At 53.4% G+C, this 11,438-nt stretch overlaps 1 protein-coding gene across 4 annotated transcripts; it reads right to left on the minus strand.

The window, feature by feature from the left end:
- Positions 1 to 5,562: 5,562 nt before the first annotated feature.
- Positions 5,563 to 10,958, minus strand: ECM1 (extracellular matrix protein 1). 4 transcript variants are annotated; one of them, XM_005867373.2, is made up of 12 exons: positions 10,764 to 10,958; positions 9,569 to 9,619; positions 9,387 to 9,488; positions 9,169 to 9,234; positions 8,969 to 9,079; positions 8,610 to 8,669; positions 8,466 to 8,480; positions 8,017 to 8,315; positions 7,407 to 7,781; positions 6,691 to 6,911; positions 6,438 to 6,525; positions 5,563 to 6,040 (listed from the first exon to the last, which is right to left on the minus strand). In XM_005867373.2, exons 1-12 carry the CDS (start codon positions 10,831 to 10,833, stop codon positions 5,810 to 5,812), a joined length of 1,689 nt encoding a protein of 562 aa, XP_005867435.1. In that variant the 5' UTR covers positions 10,834 to 10,958; the 3' UTR covers positions 5,563 to 5,809. The 4 variants fall into 4 exon arrangements, with proteins under 4 accessions (XP_005867435.1, XP_014396189.1, XP_014396191.1 ...); XM_014540703.1 differs by lacking the exon at positions 9,169 to 9,234; XM_014540705.1 differs by lacking the exon at positions 7,407 to 7,781.
- Between the last annotated feature and the right edge of the window lie 480 nt (positions 10,959 to 11,438).

An 11,438-nucleotide genomic window follows, 5' to 3' on the forward strand; every position in this document is an offset into this window, starting at 1 on the left:
GTTCGGCGGTAGGAGTGAAGGTGTGTGGTTCGGCGGTAGGAGTGAAGGTGTGCTGGCTGAAGCCAAAGGTGGTGACTGGAAAAGACGGTGGTTGGAGGTTGGAAGAAGGGGTGTCTTTGGGTCTGTTCCGTCCAAACACTGTTGAAGCAAGAGACAGATCCGGGACCGCCGCGGGCACTTGGGAGTTTCTTTTTATAATAATCCATTGAACTATTTATTCGTGTTTAGCACAATTTTTTTAAAAATTGATTTAGAGAGAGAGAGAGAAAGGAGAGGGAGAAAGAAACATACATGTGAGAGAGAAACATCTTTCCACTGCCTCCTCCATGTGCCCCGACCAGGGATCAAACCCGCAGCCCAGGCACAGGCCTTGACCAGAATGGAATTTACCCGTACCCCTCCGTGCACAGTGCCGACACTCCAACCGAGCCACACCAGCCTGGCCATGTTTAGCACACTTTTAACATGTGTATTATTTTTCACAATGCTTTTTTATTATTTAAATATATTTCTATTGATTTCAGAGAGGAAGGGAGAGGGAGAGAGGGATAGAAACATCAATGTTGCGAGAGAATCACTAATCGGCTGCCTTCCGCACACCCCCTACTGGGGAGCCTGCAACCCCAGGCATGTGCCCTTGACAGGAATCCAACCTGGGACCCTTCAGTCTGCAGGCCTGTGGTCTACCCACTGAGCCAAACAGGCTAGGGTGCACAATGCTTTATTTTTAATTTAAAATTCAGCAAGAACAAAGTATTGAGGAGTTGAAGGAGGATGGCTTGTTGAGTAGACAAGAAGTGTCCGCTACAAGGGAACAGAGCTTACCCATTTGAGCAGAGGGGGAAGAGAATTCTACTCGCAGACAGCAGCGTGTCACAGCTGCAGATGTACAAAGAATGTGGTGAGTCTGAGTGCCCGACGGCTGAACAGATTACTCCGACACGTTTCACTGTGAAAGAGAGGGCTAAGGGGTGGCCTGGCTCAAGGGACCAAGCAGCCTCGTAGGCCTTTTATTGTAACAGCAGTTTGAGATAAAGTTTATCTTTTAGATACAATCAGTAAGGTCAGTAATCCTGGGAGGACACATGTGTTTGTAGTGTCTTTTAAGCAAAGGCACCCAAAGATTAGGCATAAGGATTCCGGGGTCTGCACCTGCACAGACTTGTTTGGAAAGGTCAAGGAATAATTAGGGGGTGCTGCCTTGGACACTCCCCTAAGTCTCCCCTAAGTCAGAATTCCAATAAACAGGGCAGGCGGACCTTCCACGCACTCCCCTTCCTCAGAACGTCCTCCTTACAAACTTTCCAACCAAGACTCATGCTTCCCAGCACCTGCGGATTGAAAGGTGACCAGCCCCGTTCTGCCAGGGCTTAGAGAACAGGTGGGAAGAGGTGTGTGTGACCAAGTCCGGGGGCTGGGCTGAGGTCAGATGGTGGACAGACAGGGAGCCATATGGGGTGTTCTAGACTTTGTCCTAAGGGAACAGTGTGACATCACGAGTGGTTTTAAACCTGGGAAGTGACCTGATGAATTCAGTTAGCTCATTCTGCCTGGAACATGGGAATAAATTGAACACGGTCAGGAACAGAAGCCAGGAAACCAGTGAAGAAGCCGTTTTAATAATTCTGAAGGTTGGTGGGAGCTTGGACCAGGGTGGAGGCAGTGGAGAGGAATGCAGCGTCCTGTGCCGTGGATGTGCTTAACAATTCTGTTCAACTCTATACGACACTGTTTCTTTGGTATGTAGTTAAAAATACTGTAACTGCTCACACCTTCTCTGCCTGTGCGTACCCTATTATATACTGTACCTTGCTATATACAGTACGTGCTTATAACCTACACACTTGCACATACATTTTGTGTACAGAGTTATACACACAAAATCAGGCCTACTGTGTTTTATGAGTGATTTAAGGGATTTCCAAAGTTATGTTGCGTGCGTAACTTTTGCCTTACACACTAACTTTAGAACCTAGCTTTAGTGTAAGGATCAACCCCATTGCTGATGGACTTGAGGTATTTAGAAGGTTTGGTGGGTGATTGGAACAGGAGGGAAAGAAAGAGGAATTAATTAAAGAATGATATTCTCAGGTCTCCTGCCTAAACAACTGAGTAGACAGTGGTTCTATTTATTGCGATGGGACCCACCAGGGGACGAACAGTTGGAGGGTAGAGATGATGAGCTCTTTTTTCTTGATACTGTATGAAAATTCTCAGAAATGTAGAAAAGTTGACAGATTGTACAGCTCATACACTTACCACCTAGATTCTACAACTCACTTATTGCTGTATTTCCTTCTTCACATCTTCCCATGAACCCAGAGGAGTTCGTTTCTGAGCAAGCTGAATTTGTGGTATCTAAGTGTCCTGTCTAAAAGGCTGCTGGGTTAGGGTACAGAAACACGTTTAAAGAGCTAAAATCGATCAAAATAATTTTTTTAAAATTTAAAAAATTACAATTTCAACCTCTGAACTGATCTCTTGTCTCTACCCTCTTCAGCTCATCTATTCCTATCCACCTGTTTGTCCATTTAACTCCTCTTTTAAAAAAATCCGTTCACATCACTTTTCTTTAAAAATTTCTTGATGACAGAGAGGGTGAGAGGGAGGGAGGGAGAGATTGTGATTTGTCGTTCCATTTATTTCTGCACTCATCGGTTGATGCTTGTATGTGCCCTGACTGGGGATCGAACCTGCAACTTTGGTGTACGCAGATGATGCTCTAACCCACTGAGCTACCCCTTGAGGGTGTTTGTTCACATGACTTTTCTTTCGCAGTCCTTCGCAGGTGCTCACTGCCAGGCTGGCATGGCTTCTGGTCCTTCAAGATCTCCCAGCGAGCATGACTCAGTCTAAATCGCTGACCTCATGCCTGGCTGCTCCCCCACACCATTTAGACTGCTCAGTGGCTCCTCAAATATACCCACCACACTTCCTGCTCTATGGCCTCCTCCAAGAGGTCCCCGAAAGCCAGGCTGGGACATTGGAGTCTCCGCAGAGCTGAAAATCCCTGAGGATGGTGTTTTATAGTCTCTTATAGCCAGAATACTTAGCACTTTGCCTAATACAAAGCGGACATTCTGTTTTACTTCAGCTGAACTTGGTATACATACAGGGCTTTGCAAACCTCCCTTTTCCTTCCAGCAACATCCTACTCAAGCCTGAATCCCCCCCCCCCCCCCCCCAAGTCGTGTGGGACTCTGACTGGCTATCCAGCGCCCCTGGACTTAATGAATCATGTTTTAATAGCTTATCTACACAACTGCAGTAAAGGTTAACACGTCCGCCTTGCCTGGGAACTAACAGCAATCCTATCCATGCTTCCAGGCTCTACCCAAAGCACCTCTTCCATTTACTAGTTCGCCGACCCCCAGCGAGAATGGCTTCCTTTAACTCAGCTCATGATGCTTACAACTACTTAGCCCTGATATTCTTGTTGTTGTCGTTAATCCTCACCCAAGGATATTTCCCCCATTGCTTTTCAGAGAGTGGAAAAGAGGGAGGGAGGGAAGAGAGAGAACATGGGAGGGAGGCATATCAATCGGTTGCCTCCCACAGGCGCTCCCAAGGGGCCGGGACTGGCCCTGCAACTCAGCTACATGCTCTTGGCCAGGAATTGAACCCGCGACCCTGCGGTGCTCGGGCCATCGCTCCAACCACTGCCCCACACGGGCCAGGGCAGCCCTGCTATTCTTTCCTGGCTGCTTATAGTTGCTGACCGGGTCCCTTCCTCTCCTCCCTGGGAGACTGCAAACTCCTGGAGGTTGGGGCAGTGGTCCTGCTCCTCGCGGACCCCCGGCCAGCACCTGCCGCTGCGTTTTGCAAACGCAGCCTAAAGCCTCGTTCACCGATCGCCCGCCTGTCCCTCCACCCGTTGGGTTTCAGGCCTCCCCCGCCCCATAAAAAAACAGCTGGCCCCGCCTCCCCGTGCCCAGTCCCTGGGTCCTAGCGCTGGTCCGAGCGACGCCGGATATCCGCTCAGGCGCAGTGACGTTTTGAGAGCGCGTGATGCGTGCGTTGCCCAGGTCGCACCTAAGCGGGAAGTAGGGCTTCTGGTGAAGGGGTGGGGCCCAACGCGGATCTCGCTCGCTCATTGGCTCGCGTGATGACGGACTGGTGAAGGAGCCACTAAGATGCTGCTTGCATCCCGTCAAAATATAAATAAGTAAATAAACAAAAGGCCGTGAGGAGGGGAGTAGCGATGTCGGCCTGAGAGCTGCCGGGGTCAGCTTGTCCACCCACGTTTGTCTTAACCTGGCCGGGAAGTCCCGTTTTCTGGGCTGTTGTCCTGACAGCGGAGTCTCCCCAGACTCGAGTCTTCATTCCGGTGTTTACAGCTCTGGCCTCCGAGGGCTGTCCCGCCGCCCTGTGGTCCATTTTAGATCTGGCGGCTAGAGCCTCCTCCCGTCGCCTTTGGCCAGACATACTCCCAACTGGCCACCCAGGTAGTTGCCTGGCTGGCTGCCACTTAAACTTTGCAAAAGGCAAATCTGAACACATTCTCTGCCTGAAACCGCCGTCGCCCTCCAGGGCACAGGCGCCGAGATCCACTTTAAAGCATGTGGACGAGGCATTTATGATGAGCTCCTGCTTGTCTTTCCAGTCACCTCTCAGAGGATCAGCACCGGAGTCAGGCCCTTTCAGCTTTGCGCTTCTGCTTGAGGTGTCCCTTCTGCCTGGACGGACCCTGCCCCTTGCACCCTCTGTTTCGCCCCTGGAGAAGCTCGACCTCACTCTGAGGCCTTCCCCAGTGCACCGTCCTGCCCGCAGCCCTTCTCCCCGCTCTGGGCCCTGAGCGGACAGGCACCCTGGCTGTGCTGTGCCGCACTGCTCACCGCACCGGCTAGGTACCTGGAATGTGAGTGACCTGACGGAAGGGACTGGCACAGTGGACACTGGTAGTTCAACAGATGGATATTGAATGAATCAATATATGGACTCCACAGATCAAAAGTGAAGATTAGCCGTAACCGGTTTGGCTCAGTGGATAGAGCATCGGCCTGTGGACTGAAAGGTCCCAGGTTCGATTCCGGTCAAGGGCATGTACCTTGGTTTCGGGCACATCCCCAGTAGGGGGTGTGCAGGAGGCAGCTGATCGATGTTTCTCTCTCATCGATGTTTCTAACTCTCTATCCCTCTCCCTTCCTCTCTGTAAAAAATCAATAAAATATATTTTTTTAAAAAAGTGAAGATTAAAAAGTGCCAGGAAGCCCAGCTGGTGTGGCCAGGGGTTGAGTGTCAACCTATGAACCAAGAGGTCATGGTTCAATTCCCAGTCAAGGCACATGCCTGGGTTGCGGGTCCGATCCCCAGTGTGACATGCGCAGGAGGCAGCGGATCAGTGATTCTCTCTCATCATTACTGTTTCTATTTCATTCTCCCTTCCCCTCCCCCTTTGAAATCAATTTTTAAAAATTTTTTTTAAGTGTCAGGCAGGGATGTGGTATTTTGGGGGTGCACCAAGGACATGAACCACATCTTTTTCACTTCTGAATCTTGATAGCTATTTAAAAAGGTGACCATCCTTTTAAAATATGTGAATAAATTCAAGATGACAAATAGTGAAGTTAAGCCATTTATTTATGGTTCCATCACAGCCCGAGGAATGACTTCTGCTCCGTGAGGGCAGGGCAGTGGTCCTCAGGGTTCAGTCACTGAAGAAAATGCCAGCAGCCAGGCTTAGGAGGGTGTGTTTGTATGTGAGACAATGAGGACACCAAATCCCGAGGTGTTTACTGCAATGCGTAGTCAAGGAGGGCGGGGTGGGGTGGGGTTCACCCAATCTGATCCTTCAGGGCTCGGGGGTGACTCACTTTTCCTGGGGCTCAGAGCGGGGGCTGGTATTTGTTCCCTGAGTTGGGTCGTGTTTCCCCTGGCCCTTGGCATCCCCTGAGTCCCCAGCCACTAGAGCCACATTCTTCAGGTAATTAATGTTGAAGCAGTTGGTCTGTTCATCCCCAGGATTCATTCTACAGCAGAAGGCAGGGTCTCGCCAGAAGTTAAGTTGGGGACCACACAGGTAACTGATGAAAGATGTTTTCTGATGTATGGGAAGAATAAAGCAGAGATGGTGAGGGAGGGGGTTGTGAAAGGTCAGGCATGGATACTTGGGTGCCCAAAGTCACCCTTCCTTCAGCTTCTGCTCTCTTCCTGGGTCCCAGAGAGAATGCAAGGCTGCCTTGCACAGCTAGACTTCCTGTGATGGACAGATGTGCATATCTGCAAAGGCTGAAGCTTCATAGGAACGTAGCAGTGGGGAGCAGGTCAGGTCAGGAATGAGGACTTCTGGAACCAAGAAAAATCTCTCCCCCCTAGTCCTCATTATTTCTGTGGGCTGTTTTGAGGTCCTAAAAGTAGGGGTAGCCTCCAGGTCTGGCCATCTCCCTCCCCTCCCCTGCGTTCCCTCGGAGACCGTGACTCCCTGCAGCCACACTCACCTCCTCCTCGGCACAGCAGGCTTGCTCTGGAAGGGGCAGGTCACAGCAGCGGGCAGTTATGTTTCGGATGAGCCCAGGAATCTGTTTACTATGGTGGGAAAGGGGCAGGGGTCAGGGTCTTCAGGAAACCCCAGGCAATAAAAATGGTGCTTGGAGACCATGATTTTGATCTTGCCAAGAGTGCCCCAGAGGATGTCCCAAAAGGAGATTTTGGGGAAGGGAAGAGAGTTGGGAGGAATTGTACAAGACTTACTACTTGGAGATAACTCTTTGGTTTCCACAGAGATAGTCCATGAGGTTGGGGGTGATTCGGCTGAGGTCAATGGTCAAGAGATCCCGGTCATAGTTGGGGTAGGGAGCCTTTTGGGCAAAGCATTCATCGCGTTGAGGACTAGGAGGGTACCGGCAACATGAGTGGTGGTGGGTCTTTATAGCCAGTTCTCGCTCACAGTATCCATCAAGGGAATCCTCCCACTGTTAGCCAGAAAGAGGGAAGTCAAAAGACTGGACACTTGGCCCCTTCTCTCCTCACCCACCACTTCCCTTGTTGCCCACGCTATAAGGAGAGGGACTCCCAACCCCAGGTGCCAAAAGAGAAGGACAAAGAACCAGAGGGCAAGGAGGCAGCTGTGGATGTGTGAGGCTGGGGAGGCGGAAGGTAGAAGCACAGGTGAGGTTCGGAGCTGGCCACGGGAGATGAGCTGGACCGGTAGATGGAGAGGGTTGGGTGAGGCCAGAGCTGGATGGATGGACGGGTGGCAGACAGGTACACATGTGGGACCACGGGTGGACGAGGCCAGGAGTGCAGAAGGCTCAAGACGAACACAACGGATGGGCGGACATTCACAAGCAGACGGACGGGTAAACGTGTTCACAGTGGGGAGGTACGTGGAGGAACGGACCAGCAGGATCAGAGGTCAGAGGTGGGCAGGCAGACAGGCTCTCCGGGGGGCTGGGACGCCCACTTACAGCCTTCCATGCACAGGTGTGGTTATTCCCCCGCCGGCAGCAGCGCTGGAGCTCCCCCTCCAGCCGGGTCAGAGCCTGCAGCTGCCTTTGGAGGCGGTCAGTAGGTGGGAGGTTGCGTGGCACCGAGCGGAAGCGTCTTGCATGGCAGATGTTCTTGATATTGTCCAGTGTCGGCAGCCCCGGGGGGAAAGGCAGCTCAAGGCCCGTGGATATAACAGGCTGGGGGCTGGGCCAGGCCTGGAGCTGGTAGTGTGGCTGGGGAGCTTCCTCCTGGAAGCAGGAGAACCGAGCCTCCCCCTGCTGTTTGCAGCACCAGTGGGGTCGGGTCTTGACCGAAAACTCGGCCTCACAGTACTGGTTCATTGCGTTCTCCCACTAGAGAAGAAGGGTGGGTCAGCCTAGCAGCCCTCGTCCACATTCCTGTCTTCCTCCCAGGCTCCAGGAAAGGACTCTGGGCAGAGAGGTCGGAAAGCAGCAGAGACTGCCTCCGCTCTCCAACACAGGACCAAGGAGGTTTCTGCACACCCAGGCCTCGGCCTCCAGTCCTTAAAACACACACATACTGTCTGGGGTTTAAAGGACACCCTAGGACTACAAGCCCGATCCTTACCACAAGTTTTGCACAATCCATGCGCTTTGCATAGTAGTGACAGCGGCAGCAGCGGGAATATCCAGTCTCCAGCATATTGAGGGTCTCACCCTGGCGACTAAGGTGGGAGTAGCCAGACTGTGGCAGGTCCCAAGGGCCATACACCACGTGTTGACGAGTAGGAAGGCAGATCTGGTCTAGGTTGTCTGGAGAAGGCCGCCCAGGAGGGAAGCCATCCAGCCGTTGGCCCCAGCACCTCTGGGGTCCACCCTGTTGGCAGTGCTGGCCTGGACTGTGCTGCGAGATGGGAGCTGGCTTTTCTAAAGTCGGGAAAACCAAGTGGGCAGGCGGATCGCGTGGAGGGGTAGAGAAAGGCTGAATGAGTTGGGAGGATTGAAAGAACTTGGGGTTGAGGAGAAAGGATTGAGAGGATATGGGGGAAGAGAAAGAAAGGAATTTGTGGCTCTTACCTTCAGATTGAGTAGCTGAAAGGAAAAGAGACCGAGATATGAAAGGTGTCACCATTATTGTCCCCCTAAGCCAGGCCTGCTCCCTGCACCCCTCTGCAGGGTCCTGACACTAAAGCAGGGGGACAGACCAGAGCCGTCACTCACCCTCTCCCTGCTTAGGTGGGCTGGTCCTCTCCTCCTGTGCTGGGAGCGGTGGTGCGTCCACTGAGGTGGGAGAAGATGCGTAAGCAAAACTCACATTGGGAAGGCGCTCTCTAAAAGAGGGGAACCTGGCCAGTTCCTATTCATAGAGAGGGACTCAGTAGAGAAGCAAGTGAAAATAGTTTCTATTCTTATGCCAGTTGATCTCCTAACTTTATAAAATAGATATTATTTCCCCAATGTGACAGATGAAGAGACTAAGGCTTGGAGAGGTGACTTACCCACGTTTACACAGCTAGTCAGTGGCAGAGCCCCAAAGCCAGGGGCAGGCAGAAGGGTACAGAGAAGAGGGAGTCACTTACTTTCCTTCTGTTCAATAGGGCCGGGGGGAGGGGGCAGTTCTTCTTGGACAGGGACGACTCTCCCGGGGCCTGTGGGATCCTCTGCCTGGCTTCCCGAGAGAGAGAGGGATCCTGAGGGGGAGGACACGAAGGAGCAAGGATCAGACTGATGCCAGCAGGAGGACAGTGGGCTGGAGGCGCGGGAACGGGCCAGCACTCACCACTCCTCACAAGGAGCTGGGGAGAGAACAGCTGCTCCTCTTGGTCAAAGGAGGAAAAGGGCCGCACTGCAAAAGGGGAGGGTGTGAGGAGCCCACTCCTTCGAGCCAGGTGAGGAGACAGGGCCAGGCCTGCTCTCCCCTCCCTCCCTGAAGATGGGGGTGTGGGGGGGGGGAAGGAAGCCAGACTAGATACCCAGAGGGGGAAGGGGTGGACTTACCTTCACTCTGTCCCTCAAAGTCAGGGTCATGCAGAGAGATGTCAGGGTGATCCCTGGGGCGGGCTCGTGTCAGGGGTGGGGAAGGGGGTGCTGCATAGCCAACTAGAGGCGAGAAGGGAGACAGTCAGTGCCTACAGCTCCTAGTTGACCCCTAATCCCATGCCACTCCCCCAAACTCTTACCTTCTTGAAGGTACTCTGGCCCCAACTCCCTCTGACTTGAAGGTTTGAAGCCTGGAGTGAGGAAGGGTGAGTCAGGGTGGTTTTGAGAGGCCCTTCCTGGCTCTGAGCACGGGGTGGGGAGGCAGGAGAGATCAGGAGCACAGGAAAGCGGACGAAGACACCAGCAGCCCCTCCTATTGCTCCTGCCCCATGTCCCCTAATCCATCCCCCAAACACTCCTGGCGTGCGTCACTGGGCTCTGAGCAAGCCTGGGCTACTCTGACAGCCTCACCCCCATCAGACGCACAGCCTAGGGTCTCCCAAGCCCGGGCCCAAGAGAAGGGGACGGATGGGGCCGGGAGGAAGGCCCTCCTCTCCTGTCAGGGTCACTCCCTCAGGACTTCGGGGCGGCCCTCCCGCAGCCGCTCTGCTGTGGTGCTCCTCGTCTTCAGAGGGAAAGGACCCTCCTATTCCAGGGCCTTCTGACCAGACGCCTACCCAGAAGTTTAAGCTTCCTTCACCCTTAGCTACTCCCAGGTCCTCCTTAGCTTAGGTGTCGATTGAGGACGGGGCACTGCGATGGAAAGGAATCGCCTGGCTGACGTGCACTCACGAAGCCTAGGACCCAGGAGGGGCAGCGAGAGGGGCCTTTGCAGACAGACAGAGAACTGTGCTGCTCCCCACAGCTTCCCTCGGGAGCGTTTTGTCCAGCATCCACTCGGGTCAGGTGTGTGTGCTCGAGGGCAGCTGTGTCCAGTCTCCTGGGCACGGGCACCCTTTCAACTCTTCTCCCAACCAGGCAGGGAGGTAGTCCAGACTCTAGGTCAGCAAATTGGTTTCCAGCCGCCTGGGGGCCCTCCTTCCACTTTCCACTGCCTAATTGGTCCCACATACATCTCCCTCAGGCAGAGGCCTCCCTCAGCGAGTCCACCTCCCCACCCCCGCCCCAGTTGGCCTTTGACTCCAAGTTTGCGTTTCTTGGCAGCAATCACTAGGCACAATCTCGAGCAGCAGCAGTCCCTAGCAACCCCTCCTGTGCTCCTGAGCCCTCCCTGGTTCAGGGCTTCAGTCCCAGGCCCACCTTGGGCCTGCTCAACAGCAGGAGCAATTGGAGAATCAACCTGCTGGCCATGAGCCACCTGGGATGGCTGGACTCGGGCCCAGGCCCCCGCTGGCCAGGACCCCTTCCCAAGGGCTCCCTCCAACCCCAACTCACCTCCTTCAGAGGCTGTAGAAGTAACAGCCAAACAGGCCAAGACCAAGGCTGCTCCGAACATGGTGCCCATCCTGGGGCAAGGACTGGCCAGTGGCCACCCGGGAGGTGTCTCCTCAGGTAGATGTGGAGTAGAAGGCCGGGCTGCTGGGAACCCGCTCCTCTGGTTGCTGCTCCTGCGGTAGTGCGCTCAGGCCGGCCCCCTTCCTTTTATATGGTGATGTGGGAATAGCTCCCGCCCTCCTCAGCTTCCTGCCGTGACTCAGTCCCAGCTGCTCCCCCTCCGGCAGCCACTCCTCCCAAACTCACCCTGAGGCATCCTGAGAGGATTGAGAAGAATGGGGGTAATGAGAGGGGAACATTTTTATGACCCCAAGATGTTTGAAAATTTATTTTGTGCCTCAGTTTCTCTGTTTGCAGGTGAAGGGAACTGACAACCTGCTGAATTGGGGTTGGGGAAACGGCACTAAGTTTAGTGGGAACAGGACACCTACCCTAGGGGCTCCCTAACCAGTGAGAGGCCTGGGCTGCCCTTTTTATTAATTTTTTCTTTTATTGATTTGAGAGAGGGAGGGAGGTATTATTTTGTTCCACTTGTCTATGCATTCATTGGTTGATTTTTGTTGCTGTTAATCCTCACCCGAGGATATTTTTCCATTGCTTTTTAGAGTGGAAGGG

This window comes from Myotis brandtii, unplaced genomic scaffold, assembly GCF_000412655.1.
Source record: "Myotis brandtii unplaced genomic scaffold, ASM41265v1 scaffold250, whole genome shotgun sequence".
In the NCBI taxonomy this organism is placed as follows: domain Eukaryota; kingdom Metazoa; phylum Chordata; class Mammalia; order Chiroptera; family Vespertilionidae; genus Myotis; species Myotis brandtii.

Excerpts from the sequence above, each read along its gene's own strand:
- ECM1 (XM_005867373.2), bottom strand. The coding sequence starts at position 10,833 with ATGGGCACCATGTTCGGAGCAGCCTTGGTCTTGGCCTGTTTGGCTGTT. Across the intron at positions 9,620-10,763 it reads TTCTACAGCCTCTGAAGGAG|GCTTCAAACCTTCAAGTCAG; the intron begins GTGAGTTGGGGT and ends TCCTCACTCCAG. Across the intron at positions 9,489-9,568 it reads GCCAGAGTACCTTCAAGAAG|TTGGCTATGCAGCACCCCCT; the intron begins GTAAGAGTTTGG and ends TCTCGCCTCTAG.